This window comes from Vicugna pacos, chromosome 15, assembly GCF_048564905.1.
Source record: "Vicugna pacos chromosome 15, VicPac4, whole genome shotgun sequence".
NCBI classification, from domain to species: Eukaryota; Metazoa; Chordata; class Mammalia; order Artiodactyla; family Camelidae; genus Vicugna; species Vicugna pacos.
In genome coordinates, this window is record NC_133001.1 from 43283543 (window position 1) to 43299721 (window position 16179).

At 57.0% G+C, this 16179-nt stretch overlaps 1 protein-coding gene across 2 annotated transcripts in view; it reads left to right on the plus strand.

Moving 5' to 3' along the window:
* Nucleotides 1-16179, plus strand: part of OTOF (otoferlin) — an 83005-nt gene that overhangs the window by 61772 nt on the left and 5054 nt on the right. For both annotated transcript variants that reach the window (XM_072938339.1, XM_072938340.1), the window contains exons 16-40: nucleotides 442-550; nucleotides 1063-1243; nucleotides 1379-1499; nucleotides 2067-2167; nucleotides 2304-2394; nucleotides 2558-2674; nucleotides 2944-3096; nucleotides 3427-3616; nucleotides 3724-3848; nucleotides 4225-4359; nucleotides 5032-5193; nucleotides 5408-5527; nucleotides 6040-6201; nucleotides 6307-6469; nucleotides 6913-7043; nucleotides 8533-8562; nucleotides 8990-9118; nucleotides 11951-12017; nucleotides 12857-12993; nucleotides 13103-13237; nucleotides 13619-13756; nucleotides 14062-14189; nucleotides 14296-14466; nucleotides 15094-15254; nucleotides 15912-16054. In XM_072938339.1, the coding sequence (XP_072794440.1) occupies nucleotides 442-550; nucleotides 1063-1243; nucleotides 1379-1499; nucleotides 2067-2167; nucleotides 2304-2394; nucleotides 2558-2674; nucleotides 2944-3096; nucleotides 3427-3616; nucleotides 3724-3848; nucleotides 4225-4359; nucleotides 5032-5193; nucleotides 5408-5527; nucleotides 6040-6201; nucleotides 6307-6469; nucleotides 6913-7043; nucleotides 8533-8562; nucleotides 8990-9118; nucleotides 11951-12017; nucleotides 12857-12993; nucleotides 13103-13237; nucleotides 13619-13756; nucleotides 14062-14189; nucleotides 14296-14466; nucleotides 15094-15254; nucleotides 15912-16054 (3300 nt within the window). The remainder of the gene's footprint in view (nucleotides 1-441; nucleotides 551-1062; nucleotides 1244-1378; nucleotides 1500-2066; nucleotides 2168-2303; nucleotides 2395-2557; nucleotides 2675-2943; nucleotides 3097-3426; nucleotides 3617-3723; nucleotides 3849-4224; nucleotides 4360-5031; nucleotides 5194-5407; nucleotides 5528-6039; nucleotides 6202-6306; nucleotides 6470-6912; nucleotides 7044-8532; nucleotides 8563-8989; nucleotides 9119-11950; nucleotides 12018-12856; nucleotides 12994-13102; nucleotides 13238-13618; nucleotides 13757-14061; nucleotides 14190-14295; nucleotides 14467-15093; nucleotides 15255-15911; nucleotides 16055-16179) is intronic.

The window sequence follows — 16179 nt, forward strand, 5'->3', positions numbered from 1 at the left end:
AAGCGCTGTGCTGTCCTCCAGAGTCCCCTGCTCAGCCCCCTTCCTGCCTCAGCAGCCTGGGCCTGGGCTCGGCCTGTGGCCGCCCTGCTTGCCTCGGGGGCTAGGCCCCCAGGATGAGAACTCCCTCCCCAGGAAGCAGTGTCCCCTTCCACTGCCTGCCACCGCTCTGCCCGGAGGTCCTGAGGTGGAGCCCTGCCTCTGCCCTATTCCTGGCGGTGGCTGTCCTCATGCTGGACAGAGCTGCCTTTCCCCCAGGGACATCCAGGCTGGGGGGCAAAAGGAACTGGGCCTTCAGTGTCTGGGCTCCCAGCTCCACGGCTGGGTAGGCTGTCCCCCACCATTAGCCCCCAGGGCCTGTCTGCGAGATGGTAGGAGGAGGCCTGGCCCCAGGCCCAACATCCCCACTAAGTTTCAGGATGGTTTGAACCACCTTCTCCACAGAGCTGTACAGGGAAGGTGGAAGAATTCTTTCTATTTGGAGCCTTCCTGGAGGCCTCAATGATCGACCGGAAAAACGGAGACAAGCCCATCACCTTTGAGGTCACCATAGGTGAGAGCTGGGCTCACGGAGGGGTCTTCAGGCTTGGGGGCTGCTGGGTGGTAACTGCCAGGCCCGGCTCCACAGCCCCGGAGTGGGGAGAACTTGGACCACTTCCCTCCAGTGTCCTCAGGGGCCCACGCAGCACACAGCGTCTGCCTGTGGGTGCACACACGCCCCACCGGCTGCACCTTCGTTCCACCTAAGGGCTAGGCTGTGTCTGCAACACGGGGAGGAAAGATGCCCTCCCTGTAAAAGGGAGCGAGGCCTTGCCGGGTTGGAGAGCAGAGGGTGGGAATAAGGGTCACTTCCTGGGCCGGACCTTGAGCTCAGCGGTCAGCGGGGCTCCTAGGGAGGTCTCTTTCCCTGGCTAGTGTTCTATCCTCTCCAAGCTGGCTCAGACCCCAGCACCTGCCCCTTTCCCTGATTTTCCCTCTTCCCTCCCACAAACCTCTGGACTGGAGGGGAGAGTGGGGCCTGGTGGGAAGGACTCTAGGCCCTCTCAAGCCCTCCCCTGCCTCCAGGCAACTATGGGAATGAAGTTGATGGCCTGTCAAGACCCCAGCGGCCTCGGCCTCGGAAGGAGCCAGGGGACGAGGAGGAAGTTGATCTGATCCAGAACTCAAGTGATGACGAGACTGACGAGGCTGGGGACCTAGCCTCAGTCTCCTCCACCCCACCCATGCGGCCCCAGATCACTGATAGGTGAGCCAGGTGGGACACAGGGTCCTGGGTGGCCCTGCCCGCTGCCCCCAATCCTCTCATGGCCCACCCCCCCACCTCCCTGGGCACCCAGTCCTCAACCTCCCACCTGCTCTGCCCGCCCCACCCCCACCCCAGGAACTACTTCCATCTGCCCTACCTGGAGCGCAAGCCCTGCATCTACATCAAGAGCTGGTGGCCGGACCAGCGGCGCCGCCTCTACAACGCCAACATCATGGACCACATTGCAGACAAGCTGGTCAGGGCCAGGCCATGGGTGGGAGGGGAAAGGGAGAGGTGGGGGTGCTTCGGATGGCCTCACTCAGCCTGGAAGCTTCCCTTGCAACATACAAGGCCTGCCTGTCCAGCAGCTTGCTGTTGGGGTAGGGAAGGACTACAGGAATGGCCCCAGCAGGAGTTCCTGTCCCAGCCCCAGTCCCAGGAGTGGTGGGGGGCCTGAGGGCTACCTGGAGTGTTGTCTGGGAATCCTGGCCCGTCCAGTCCTGGGTTTCCCTGGAGGCAGCTGGCCAACCCCTCTGTCTCTGGCCTGCGCCCCTTACCCCTCACATCTAGCTCTAAGTTCTGCCCAGCCCCTGTGACGCCAGACTCAGGCCAGAGGGCTTCTTCCTTCAGGAACTGAAGACCCATGAACATGAAGGCCTCCAGGCTCTGAAAACAGAAATTGGTGTTTTCCTTATGATGGTGGGACACTCCAGGGACAGTGCTCATGGGAGGTCCTAGGGCACTAGCCCCCATCCCCCTGATGAATGGGGGAAGACATCTGGGGAGGCTGAGAGGGGCTAGGGCTCACACTCCTGGTTCACAGGAAGAGGGCCTGAATGATGTGCAGGAGATGATCAAAACGGAGAAGCCCTACCCTGAGCGTCGACTGCGGGGCGTCCTGGAGGAGCTGAGCTGTGGCTGCTGGTGAGCAGCAGGGCTGCTGAATGGGGCGGGGGTGGCGGGGTGGGCAGAAGTGGGGGCTGGCAGAAAAGGAGGCATTTGCAGGCCTCCTGCTGGCAGGTGGGCTCTGCTAAGCCCTGCCCCCCACTTTTGGCCCCAGCCGCTTCCTCTCGCTTGCTGACAAGGACCAGAGCCACTCGTCCCGCACCAGGCTAGACCGAGAGCGCCTCAAGTCCTGCATGCGGGAGCTGGTGAGGACACAGCTGGACCACACGGGGGACGAGGGAGGGTTGGAGATGGAAAGGGAACCCAAGATGTGGGAACATCTGTCTCTGAAGTCACAGCCCCCAGGGCCACCCCTCCATCACACATCGTGGACCGAGTCCCACTTACATCCACCCCCCAACCCCACAGGAGAGCATGGGGCAGCAGGCGAAGACCCTGCGGGCACAAGTGAAGCGGCACACTGTGCGAGACAAACTGAGGCTGTGCCAGAACTTCCTGCAGAAGCTGCGCTTCCTGGCAGACGAGGTGTGCCCCCCGAAGGCATGCACAGAGGGGATGCCAGCCCCAAACCCAAGTGACCCGAGGCGGAAGTGGGGCTGCACAGGAGGGGTTGAGCCAGATCACCGAGGAGGCCCCTCCTGCTCTGACAGCCACTGGGGGACAGGGATGTTCTTCCCGCTGGATTAGTGGGAAGAGAAGGAAATCCCAGCATCAGGGGTCCTTCCCTCTGTGGGTCCAGGCCTGGCCAAGAGGCAGGACCTCTCCCTCACTGGCCCCCACCCTGCCCACCCCAGCCCCAGCACAGCATCCCCGACGTCTTCATCTGGATGATGAGCAACAACAAGCGCATCGCCTACGCCCGGGTGCCCTCCAAGGACCTGCTCTTCTCCATCGTGGAGGAGGAGCTGGGCAAGGACTGCGCCAAAGTCAAGACCCTCTTCCTCAAGGTGCCGGAAGGGAAGCGAGATTGTGGGGTGGAGGGGTCTGGGCTTCTTTCAAGGGGTCAGCCTCCCCTCGGAGGGAGCAGCACCCCCACCCCCGGGTCTGGCTGGCCTGAGCTGATGGTGTGCTCAGAGATGTGCTCAGAGAAGAGGTGGAGAGAGTAGGAACGGCAGGGGGTCCCCTCCCATCCATTCTCCTTGGTGCTGTGTTCCCAACCCCACAGCCCAGTGGGATGGCTGCAGAGGGACACAGGTCCCCTGACCATGGCCTCCTCCAGCCCCCTGCCCCTTCCTTACCCCACGGGCTCCGGCAGCTGACCCCGTGCCCACCCCCAGCTGCCGGGGAAGCGGGGCTTCGGCTCGGCGGGCTGGACAGTGCAAGCCAAGCTGGAGCTCTACCTGTGGCTGGGCCTCAGCAAGCAGCGCAAGGACTTCCTGTGTGGCCTGCCCTGCGGCTTCGAGGAGGTCAAGGCGGCCCAGGGTTTGGGCCTGCACTCCTTCCCACCCATCAGCCTGGTCTACACCAGTGAGTGAGGATGCCTGCACCCGGGCAGCCCCTGGCTCCCAGCCCTCACCCTGGGAGGGCGCTGGTGGGGCGCCTGTTCCCAGCACCTCAGCCTGCTCTCCCCGCAGAGAAGCAGGCCTTCCAGCTCCGCGCCCACATGTACCAGGCTCGGAGCCTCTTTGCCGCCGACAGCAGTGGCCTCTCAGACCCCTTCGCCCGTGTCTTCTTTATCAACCAGAGTCAGTGCACAGAGGTGAGGGCCAGGGGAGGAGGGAGGGCACTGGGGGAGGCCTGTGAGCTTCTGGGGCCTGGAGAAATAGATCGGTCAGTACCCCAGGCCCTTAGAGGGAAGGCTTGCAGATAACTGCCGGCCCAGGCCACACTGGTGAGGGCTTTAACTGTGGTTACATTCTGCATGGAGGACAGGGAAGACCTTGGCAGGGATTGGGGGAAGACGGTCAGGAGCAGACTTCATATCAACCTTCATTTTAAGATTCCCAGAAGAGCCAGGGAATATGTCCCTCCTGCCCCTGAGTCCCCTGGAAACCAGAGTGATTAGGGGTGACTCCTGCTCGGGTGTCGCCCACCCACCACCACTGATTACCCGTCTCCCCCGCCCTGTGCTGCAGGTGCTGAATGAGACCCTGTGCCCCACCTGGGACCAGATGCTGGTATTCGACAACCTGGAGCTCTATGGCGAAGCTCATGAGTTGAGGGACGACCCCCCTATTATTGTCATTGAAATCTATGACCAGGACACCATGGTATGGGTGGGGTCCGGCACCAGGGACCACCCCAACATCGCCTCACTCCACCTGCACTGGCAGCCCCTTCCCCCGGTCTCCCCCAGGGTTCCTCGGCCAGTGTGCTGGCTGGGAAGCTGGAAGTCTGGGCTGCAGACCAGCCCCTCTAGGACACCCCAGGTGTCTCCTGCCCTGTCACCGCAATCTGATTCCTTCCTGGTGCTCGGGGACTCTGAGGCCTCAGGGAGGAGATAGGCCAGGCCATCCCCACCTCCCAGCATGGACAGACCAAACTCGGGCCCAGAATCTTCAAGAGATGTACCAGCAAGGCCTGCTGTCCCCAGCCTTCCCCCATCCCAGGGACTCCCCAACCCCTGCCCACACCTACCACAGTCAGCCGCCCAGCTTTCCATAGGAGCTCTGGAGTAGGGGAGTGGAGGATTGGGGTTCCCTGAGTGAGCTCTGGGCTAGAGGTAGGCGCACCTGTTTCTAGTTTGAGTACTGCATTTGCCATTCACTACCAACCTGGCCTGGGCTAGCCTGAGACTTGGTTTCCCCATCTGTAAAATGAGATGATCCCCATCTGTACAATGCAACTCCGTGGGGCTGTGGGGGACTGAATGAGATCCGGGATGTGAACGTGCTTTATAAATTCAAGTGCTGAGAGGCTACCTTGGCTGTTTGTTGTGTCAGGGCAAAGCCGACTTCATGGGCCGGACCTTTGCCAAGCCCCTGGTGAAGATGGCCGACGAGGCATACTGCCCACCCCGCTTCCCGCCCCAGCTCGAGTACTACCAGATCTACCGTGGCAACGCCACAGCGGGGGACCTGCTGGCCGCCTTCGAGCTGCTGCAGGTGGGGCTGCAGGGAAGATGGGACTGGGCAGGCGGCCAGTCTCTTCCCCATCCTGCTGTGAGGCCAGTCGGGACGGAAGCTGAGGATGTGGTTCTTGGGGACCTGGGCTGTTCAGCTTTCCCTGTCTCCTCAGATCACATGGCAAATAACTCATGAGGAGAGGGAGGTCTCCTCAGGCTCCCCAGGGTATGACACTATGTCCCGTATTTCCCAGATTGGACCATCAGGGAAGGCCGACCTGCCACCTATCAATGGTCCAGTGGACATGGACCGAGGTCCCATCATGCCTGTGCCCATGGGCATCCGGCCCGTGCTCAGCAAGTACCGGATTGAGGTGTGTGAGGACCACGCTGAGCCCCTTCCGTCCCTGCCCACAACAGGCCCTGCTGTGCTCTGCTTCCCGGCCCCCCTCACTCTCTCCCTATCAAGGGTCTGTGCACATATTACATGGTTGGCATCAGACTCCAGCAGTCTCTGGCAACCTCAGGCCATGCCTCGTTTTTCAGATAAGGGTGATGAAGGGCAAGGAGGGAAAGTGACTGGCCCCAGGTCACACCCAGGAGCCGGCAGCAGACCCTGGCTCCTGCCCACCCAGTGCCTGCCCCTTCTGCTCTGTCACACTGCTACCATCCAGGACCTATCCCAGCAATCCCGTCTGCCCCCGACACCCACCCTCACCCTGAAGCCCCTTCAGAACACCCGCCCCTTATCAGCTCTCCCTGCCCAGCCCCCACCCATGCACTGCCGAACCAGGAGCCAAATCCTTCTCAGGTGGCCTGGCACCCACAGCTGGTGCCCTTGACTGAGGGGCCCTCCTCTTCCCCTGCCTCCCCCCAACTCATGCAGGTGCTGTTCTGGGGCCTGCGAGACCTGAAGCGGGTGAACCTTGCCCAGGTGGACCGGCCACGGGTGGACATCGAGTGTGCGGGGAAGGGGGTGCAGTCGTCCCTGATCCACAATTACAAGAAGAACCCCAACTTCAACACCCTCGTCAAGTGGTTTGAAGTGGTAGGTCTGGGCCCCAGGGGTCGCTGGGGGTGGCCGGGCAGCTGGGCAGGGCCAGGTGCCTCTGCCCCTTCTCTGGGCTCAGGCCGCGCTGGCCCCCACCCCCAGGACCTCCCGGAGAACGAGCTCCTGCACCCGCCCTTGAACATCCGCGTGGTGGACTGCCGGGCCTTCGGCCGCTACACCCTGGTGGGCTCCCACGCCGTCAGCTCCCTGCGGCGCTTCATCTACCGGCCCCCAGACCGCTCGGCCCCCAGCTGGAACACCACGGGTACGGCCGTGCCCCAAGGCCCGCAGATGGGGCTGCAAGTGGTTTCTTCCTTGGGGCCATCCCCTTGTCGGGGTCAGGGAGGCCAGGAGGGAGGTCCCACCCCGGGGGCCAAGGAAGGCTGCCCCGGGCTGCCCCTCACCCTCGAGCCAGAAAGGGCCAGAGCTGGGCGTCCTTAGAGGGCCCGAGGGCAGATGGCTTCCTCTGCCAGGTCTTGGAGAAGACCCAGGCCCCCTCCCAGCCTCCACTGGGTCACTCACCGCAGCCCACCTTCCTCTCTGGCCACCTCGTCCTCTGCCTATGCCCAGCTTTTCTCCCTCAGCTGTCACCTCCCCCCCCCCTCAGAAAGCTCCAGAATCAGCTTTAACCTCCAGTCCTTTCACCCACTCCTGACTCTCACCATTACTTCTGCTCTTCCCTGTCTGTCTGTCCATCTCTCTGTCCAGGCAGACTCCCCCAGGGCTGCCATGTGCTGTACAATGGGGGGCCCTCCTCTCACCCTGCAGGGGAGGTTGTGGTGAACATGGAGCCGGAGGTGCCGGTCAAGAAGCTGGAGACCATGGTGAAGCTGGATGCGGTAAGGCGCCTGGGGTCAGTCCCGTGCTGGCTGGGGACGTGCAACTGCATGTGACACTTTACCAGAGCCGGCCAGTCCACCTGCGAGACAATACATTAATTTTAAGTCACTCCTCCTTCAGCATGTGATGGGACAGGGCCTCCCCTGACTGCATGTGAACATGGCCCTGTCCTAGACTGCCCTGGAAGGGAGGACTCAATTCTGCATGTGTATGTGCATGCATCTGGGGACACGTGCCTGAACACGTGGTATATATGTATGAGAGGCAGAGGGAACAGCAACCATGCAAATAGCCTGCAATTATTTTTATTCCAACAAACACCATAGGCAATGGATTCCTTGTGTGAATACCAGTGTCCTTTCTAAAGGGTCCCTGGTTTTCCTTCCCAGCCATTCACCAAAGACCCTCCCCAGGCCTGGCTTGGGGGCGAATTTCCAGGTGGAAGCTCCTTATTCCTCCTTTGGGACTAGGGCTGCCAGAGGAAAACCTGGGGGTTCACATGTGGAGGTAGCATCTACCAAAGAGAGCAGGATGGAGGCCGGCCTGGAACAGGCCATCCTGAGTCCAGGCACTGTGGAAGAATAGAGAGCAGCCCCCCCACCAGCCCCCCATCGCTTGCTATGGACCTCGTTCCTCATGTCATGTGCTTCATGCAGCCTGGGGTGCCTCCTAGCTTCTGAAGCCTGAGCTGGGTCTGAAAGGACCTTCCTTTACCCCCATTATCCTGGTCCCCAGAGAGTCCCAGCCAGCTGGCTAAGTTAGCGTGGGCGTGGCTCTTGGGAAAGGGGAGCCGCTGAGGCCCAGGCCTGGACCACAGGCCCCGGATGGCACAGCCAGGGGCTCCGGGACTGCACCCGGAGATCCCACATCCCCCTCAGCTCCCAGCCTCCTGATACACCCCTGAGGAGTCTGTTCCTCCTGGGGTAGGGGGAGACCCCTAGTTTCAGGCCATCAGTGAACAAAGAGGACATCACAGGCCCCATCATCCCACAGGCCCTGGGCTCCAGTGGGGCCATTTTCACCAGGATCCTCTTCAGCTGTGTCACTGAGCATCCACTTAACTGTTAAGGCCCTTGCCCTCCCTGTAGCCGACATTACTGAGCACAGGCCGCATGTCTTGTCAGCCTCCCCTCCCGACGCTGCCTGCTCACTGCAGTAATCACTTGGGGAGTGTCCAGCTATCCCCATGCCCAGTACCCCCATTTAGACTCAGTGGAGCCCTGCAACTGATCATTTTTAAAAGCCCCCACTCATTCTAATGTGTAGCCAGGGTTGCCAACCACCACCCTGGTAGGTCTGAGGAAACATCTGTGAGGCAGAAATTTCACAGACTCAGAATTGGCTTTGTGAGCACAGGCGCTTACAACGCACAGGGAACATCCCTGCATGAGCTCCCTCTCCGCCACTCTCCCTGGCTGGGCTGCTGCCTGCCACTTCCAGTCCCAGTGGCTAAGTTCTGTCCCTGTCTCCTTGGTTCCCCCCCTGCAGACTTCTGATGCGGTCATCAAAGTGGATGTGGTGAGTGTGGGGACCATGGGGGGTTCTGGGGAGAGAAGACCCTGCACCATGTAGGGTGTCAGGCCATGGGGAGCAGCTTCAGGGACTGAGACGCCCCCAGCCCCTGATGCTCCAGATAGCACACCCCCCCCCCCCGGAGAGGCAGAGGGAGAGAGCTGCGTGGGCAGCAGGGCCCCTGAGTGCTGGTTCTGCCTTGGCTGGTGGTTCACGTTGGCAGGTCATGACCCTCTGTGGGCCGTGGCATCCATTTCCACAAAACAAGGCCCTGCCCCTTTGACATTGGTGGCCCCCCAGAGCCTCCTGGAACCCAGTGCTTCCAGGGAGCAGATGGTCAGAATGGATGGGGGACTCCCAGATGGTCTAGGGCTCTGGGAGTGGCCAGGGCGCAGGGATGTATGCAGGACTCCGGACCTCGCCAACCCTTCAGGCTGATGAGGAGAAGGAGAAGAAGAAGAAGAAGAAGGGCAGCTCAGAAGAGATGGAGGAGGAGGAGCCGGATGAGAGCATGCTGGACTGGTGGTCCAAGTACTTCGCCTCCATCGATACCATGAAAGAGGTGAGGCCTCGGGCCGGGGTTGGGGGCTGAGGTGACCCCCCAACTCCACACAGACCCTTCAGTCCAGCTTCTTTCCCGCCCCCTACTCCATCAACATGAGCTTGGAACAGCCTGACTCACAGCCTTGAAGTTCTAGTTCAGGACTCAACTTTTCCAGGATAGAGGGCCAGTCCCCCTTCCCTGGCTTGGTTTTCTCTTGTCTTCATTCATTTATTGCACAAATATCTCTTGAGTATATATGATCAAACACCAACCTAGGTGCTATGGGAGCCTAAAGATAAGATGCCATACCTGCCATGGGTATTTCCTGGACATGCAAAATGGACATGTAAGCAGATACATCGCGGTGTGATAACAAAGGCAATTCAGTGCCTGGGGGAGTCAGGGAAGGCTTCACAGGGGAGGTGACCTTTAAGGAAGAAGAGAAACATGCACTCAGAGGCCAAAAGGGAACAACGTCTCAGTAGTACTTGCACATCTGTTACTATTTAACACCTAATGCTACTTTATTTTACACACCTCGCTGTGAAACTTTCTTCCCCTATTGTGTGCACTTGGGTTCTGTCTGCTGAGCCAGATGGCAATTTCCAGAAAGTGCATTTCTCCTCTTCCTCATTTGTCTCTTCTCCACACTGCCAACCTAGCTCAGGGCACTCCCTGACTGACCGACTGACCGACTGACTGGGAGGAACATGTGCCTGTGGTTGCGTTTCCTCAGCCAAGCTGATCCAGCCACACTCTGCCCCCAGGCCCTTTCTGTGACCCAAGCTGTGTGATATTTACCATCCACATTAGTCAGAGCACAGGCTAAGCTGCTGTAGTAAGTTAGATTGGTGTGAACAAGAAGAAGGTGGTATGGTGATTCCATGGTGTCAGGGACCAATATCCTGCCATCTTGTTACTGGCATCTGTATGGTTAGAGATGGCTTTCCATCACATCTCAATACCAGTGCACAGGAATTGTCAAGATGAGGCATACTCCTTTCCCTTTAAATCCCCAACCTGGAAGCTGCAAATATCACTTTCACTCATATTGGCTAGAATCTAGATCCTTAATCACACTTGGCTGCAAGGTAGGCTAGGAGACGTAATCTTTAGCTACGTGGCTGTGTGCCCAGGAAAATTTTTGAAGAACAGGAGAGAAGAAAATTGGGGGACACCTAGTGGCATCTTCTCCCACCATCACCTCCTGGATTCAGGTTGGCCACGCAGGAGCTCCAAGAGGCTGCCTTGTGTCTGTTCCTGTAATTTGCACAGGCTACCACCAGGTGGCAGTGGCACCTTGGTTGACACCTGGTGATTTAGTTAGTGTCCAGTGTATACCGACTGAAGCACATTTTCTTCTTTTTTTTTAATTGAAGTATAGTCAGTTTACAATGTACAATTTCTGGTGTACAACATAATAGTTCAGGCATACATATATATAAACATATTTGTTTCATATTCTTTTTCATTATAGGTTACTATAAGATACTGAATATAGTTCCCTCTGCTCTACAGTATAAACTAGTTGTTTATCTATTTTATATATAGTAGTTAGTATCTGAAAATCTTGAACTCCCAATTTATCCTTTCCCACCCCTTTCCCCCCTTGGTAACCATAAGTATGTTTTCTATTTCAGTGAGTCTGTTTCTGTTTTATAAATAAGTTCATTTGTCTTTTTTTTAGATTCCACATGTAAGTGACATCTTACGTCATTTTTCTTTCTTTCTGGCTTACTTCACTTGCAATGGCAATCTCCAGTTCCAACCATGTTGCTGCAAAAGGCATTATTTTATTATTTTTTATGGCTGAGTAGTATTCCATTGTATAAATATACCACATCTTCTTTATCCAGTCATCTGTTAATGGACATTAGTTTGCTTCCATGTCTTGGCTATTGTAAATAGTGCTGCTATGAACATTGGGGTGCATGTATCTTTTCAAATTAGAGTTCCCTCCGGATATATGCCCAGGAGTGGGATTACTGGATCATATGGTAAATCTATTTTTAGTTCTTTGAGGAATCTCCATACTGTTTTCCATACTGGCTGCACCAAACTACATTCCCATCAACAGTGTAGGGAGATTCCCTTTTCTCCACACCCTTTCCAGCATTTATCATTTGTGGACTTTTTAATGATGGCCATTCTGACTGGTGTGAGGTGATACCTCACTGTAGTTTTGATTTGCATTTCTCTGATAATTAGCAAGATTGAGCATTTTTTCATGTGCCTATTGGCCATTTGTATGTCTTCATTGGAGAATTGCTTGTGTAGGTCTTCTGCTCATTTTTGGATTGGGTTGTTTGTTTTTTATCATTAAGTTGTATAAGCTGTTTTTATATTCTGGAAATTAAGCCCTTGTCAGTCTCATCTTTTGCAAATATTTTCTCCTGTTCCATAGGTTGTCTTTTTGTTTTGCTTATGGTTTCCTTTGCTATGCAAAAACTTATAAATTTAATTAAGTTTCATTTGTTTATTTTTACTTGTATTTCTATTGTCCGGGTAGACTGCCCTAGGAGAACATGAAGCACATTTTCTTATTCAGTTGTACTTTTCTACATTAAAAAAAATACCACTAAGAAGCAACCTTAAAGGGCACATGTTTTTCAATGATACACAATTTAAAGAATCATAAACAGCTAAGTACAGTTAAGCCATATTGTACACATCATGAACTTTTTTAACCCACTTAAGCTTTCAACTTTCAACCCCTACTGGGTTGGAAACCCAGTAGGAAAGAATTTCTGCTTCTAAGCATTTAAGACTGGTCTGAGACCACAGTGTGGGGTTAACAGACCCTTCCCCAGGAAGCCCGCCTTCCCTGTTCCTCATCTCATCTTTTGGCAGCAACTTCGACAGCAAGAGGCCTCAGGAATTGACTTGGAGGAGAAAGAGGAGATGGACAACACTGAGGGTGAGCCCTGGAGCCCTGGATCTCTGCGGGATGGGTAGTTCTCCTGCCTGTTGCACCCTGGCTGCTTCTCTTTCCCCTTCTTGTGGGTCCCTAAAGCTGCAGCAGCCAACAGCAGATATCAGGCATCCTTGGCCACCAGGAAGCAGGCTGAGGCCCTTATCTACTGTGGCTTTTACTCTGATCATTTCAGCAGAATGATGGACAGACACTTAGTGCCACAGAGCATTAGAGCTGGAAGAGACCTCAGAGCTCATTCCATGCAGCATTTCTAGATCTTTTCCATGGAACCCTATTAAAGGGTATTCTGAAGGGAAAAGAGAGTTCTTGGGTCAAATGGGTTAAACAGGTCCTTGGGCACAGGACTTCTCAGTGCCTTTAGTATACAAATGCTATTATAAATCTCTAAAAGGAAGACACAGAATAAATTATTTCCCCAACTTATTTTGTGTGTGTATATGTACATATCCTTTCTTTTAAATCATTCCAAGAACTCCTGCACCTGGTGTTCCACTGAATGCTGTTTGGAAAATGCTGATACAGAACAATCCTCTTAATGTTACAGACAGGTAGACGGAGGCCAGGGAGGAGAGCAAGCTGGCACCAGAGCCAAGCTTCTTCCATGCCCCTCTCTGTCAAAGGGCACGCAACAGTCTTTGCACATTCCCCGCATACTGGTGCCCTGCCCCGTGCGAGGCAGGCATGCCAGGCGGCGTTGTCTGCATGTTCCAGATGAGCACACCGAGACCTGCAAAGTTAAATTAGCAAAGCACTGGAGCTGGGTCTCCAACCCAGGCCTTCCTGCTCAGATCATCTCCATCTGCTTGTCTGTTTCTGACTAGGCCTGAAGGGGCTGATGAAGGGCAAGGAGAAGGCAAGGGCTGCAAAGGAGGAGAAGAAGAAGAGAACCCAGAGCCTGGGCCCTGGTCAGGCGTCTGAGGCCCCCGAGAAGAAGAAACCCAAGATTGATGAGCTCAAGGTGAGGGTCTGGAAGCAGACGCTGTCAGGGTGTGGGCACCAGGTGGCAAATGGGGCAAGACAGAGGCCCGTGGACCGGCCTTGCCCCCTGACGGCCGGGCCTGGCTCAGGTGTACCCCAAGGAGCTGGAGTCAGAGTTCGACAACTTCGAGGACTGGCTGCACACTTTCAACCTGCTGCGAGGCAAGACGGGGGATGACGAGGACGGCTCGACTGACGAGGAGCGCATCGTTGGCCGGTTCAAGGTCAGGCAGGGAGCGCGGGCCCAGCCCCTGAGCCCCAGGCCCTGAGTCCTGAGCCCCTATAGGCTCTTCTCCCTACCCCAGGCCCATGGCTGACAGCCAGGTGGAACTGTCAGCTGTCCTGGTTGATAAAATATGAAAATACTTCCATGCTGATTGACAAAGAGCATCTGCCCTGAACCCAGCTCCCCACCCCTCCTCTCGTAGAGTTTCCTCCCCGGCCACTCATTCCAGAAACCCTGACTCCCTGTGATCCAGCAACTGAAGGGCTAAGGCCCCACCGCAGCAGGGTGCAGACCCTCAGTGCTCTTGGCTATTTTGAGTGCCCAACCCTGCCTGTGCCCATGGGAACCTGCACCCTGACCCACGCTTGCCTTGCCCCAGGGCTCCCTCTGCGTGTACAAAGTGCCCCTCCCAGAGGACGTGTCTCGGGAAGCCGGCTATGACCCTACCTATGGCATGTTCCAGGGCATCCCCAGCAATGATCCCATCAGCGTGCTGGTCCGAGTCTATGTGGTCCGGGTGAGCGCTCCCTCACATCCCCTCCCCCCAGCCCCCCAGTCCTCCTGCCCCGGAGGTGCCGAAGCAGTGGCAAACTGACAGCCTCCAACTGGGAGGCACCAGAGAGGTCAGCTAGTCTGGTTCCCATCATTTATAGAGGAGGAAGCCAAGGCCCAGAGAGGGTTGGCATCTTGCCTGGGGTCACACAAGTCTCTGGTCCAGTGCTCCTGCCCTTCACCATCATGGAGCCATCAGGGAGAGGGGCAGGGGCACTGGAAGATGAGGAGGGTGTGGGGAGCCTGCTCAGGACCACCCCTCCATCCCAGGCCACAGACCTGCACCCTGCAGACATCAATGGCAAAGCCGACCCCTACATCGCCATCCGGCTGGGCAAGACTGACATCCGTGACAAGGAGAACTACATCTCCAAGCAGCTCAACCCTGTCTTTGGGAAGTAAGGCCTCTTGCTGCCCACCGCCACCCCACCCTGACTTCCTCAGCCCAGACTACCTCCCACCCCACCCTGACCCTCAACCCTTCTCCCAATCCTCTTCCACCAGGTCCTTTGACATCGAGGCCTCCTTCCCCATGGAATCCATGCTGACAGTGGCCGTGTACGACTGGGATCTGGTAGGCACTGACGACCTCATCGGGGAAACCAAGATTGACCTGGAGAACCGCTTCTACAGCAAGCACCGCGCCACCTGTGGCATCGCCCAGACCTACTCCACGTGCGTGGGGTGGGGCAGGGCCGATCGCATCTGCTGCACCTTGACTCTAAAAAGAAGATTCAGACCATGTGGTTTGGGAAGGGAAACTTACTATGATTTCTGTCCCAGCCAGGCCTCCACCCCTACAGGCTCTGGGCTCAGCCTTCGGGGGCCAGGACTATAGATTCCAAGACAGAGAGCCAGGGAATTCCAGGACAGAGAGGACAAGATGAGGAGAGAAAAATGGGCCAGGAAGAGGGGCAGCACTGCGTCCTGGGAAGAGTCCACAGGGGATCTGGCCGGCCTGTGGCACCAATGGGCTATGTGACCCTGGTCAAGCCCCTTAACCACTCTGATGATCAGTTTCCTCAGGGAGTCTTTGAAGTTCCGGAGGAGTGGACACAGTAGGGGAATGGTGCAGCCTGCACTGGGGGAGACTGGATGCTCATCCTTGGGACACTGAGCATGTGGGGCCAAAGCCCAGGCAGGAAGCCCTAGTGTCTCAGCCAATCCTGGAACACAGGGCAGGGATCACTTACTGACATGGAGCAACGGCCAACCTAAGAGAACTGGCCAGGACCATTGCCACCCAGGGATGGCCCAGCCGCACCCTGAGCCCCCACCAAGCCTGTGTGTTTCCTCCCACAGACATGGCTACAATATCTGGCGGGACCCCATGAAGCCCAGCCAGATCCTGACCCGCCTCTGCAAGGAGGGCAAAGTGGACGGCCCCCACTTCGGGCCCCCTGGGAGAGTGAAGGTGTCCAACCGCGTCTTTACAGGACCCTCCGAGATCGAGGACGAGAACGGTAACAGGATGCCGGATGCAACCATGGGGATGTCAGAGGCCAAGGAGTGTCCCACACTTCCCTGTGGTGGGACCAACCCCTGCTCATCACCCTAGCATCCCCCTTCTGTCCACCCAGCCTCTGCCCTTCCACGCCACCCCACACAGCCGTGCCCACTTGTTACCTTTCCTCTCCTTAGCATTCCTGTGGGGTAGGGAGGTTCTCCCCATTCTGCAGATGAGAAAACTGAGACCCAAGGGTTTCAAAGACTTGCCCAAGGTCACACAGCTCTTTGGAGGCAGAGTGAGGGTGTGGGCCTGGGTTGCACTGGTTTTCCCCATCCCTTCGCCCCCATAGCACTTCCCAGAAAATCGGCAGGTGTCTCTGCCAGGAAACCACCACCTTCAAGGTGCTGGGACAGGATTTGGGTTCTTCTTCCTGACCTCACAACCCAGAAATATTCTCTGGTCAAATTCCCCAGGCAGAGGAAACCAAGGACACAGACCTCTCTCGGCCTGTGCGGCAGCTAAGAGCTTGGGCCAGCCACGTCTCCCTCTGTGCCTCAGTTTCCCCCACAGTAACCTGGAGGTGGGGCCTTTTTGCCCCTGTGTCCCTGGCCCAGCACAGGTCTCTTGTTCTGCTGAGCCTCTGGGTACAGCTGACCCACGGCACCCACAGGTCAGAGGAAGCCCACGGAGGAGCACGTGGCGCTGTTGGCCCTGAGGCACTGGGAAGACATCCCCCGTGTGGGCTGCCGCCTGGTGCCCGAACACGTGGAGACGCGACCACTGCTCAACCCTGACAAGCCGGGCATCGAGCAGGTGACTGCCCTGGCTGGGCGCTGAGGTTCTCCGGCATTTGGGATCAGGAAGTCCCAGCCTGGGTCCATGAGAACAGGTCCTCATGCTATTCACTGCATTCACCCCGCACACACACACCATGGCCC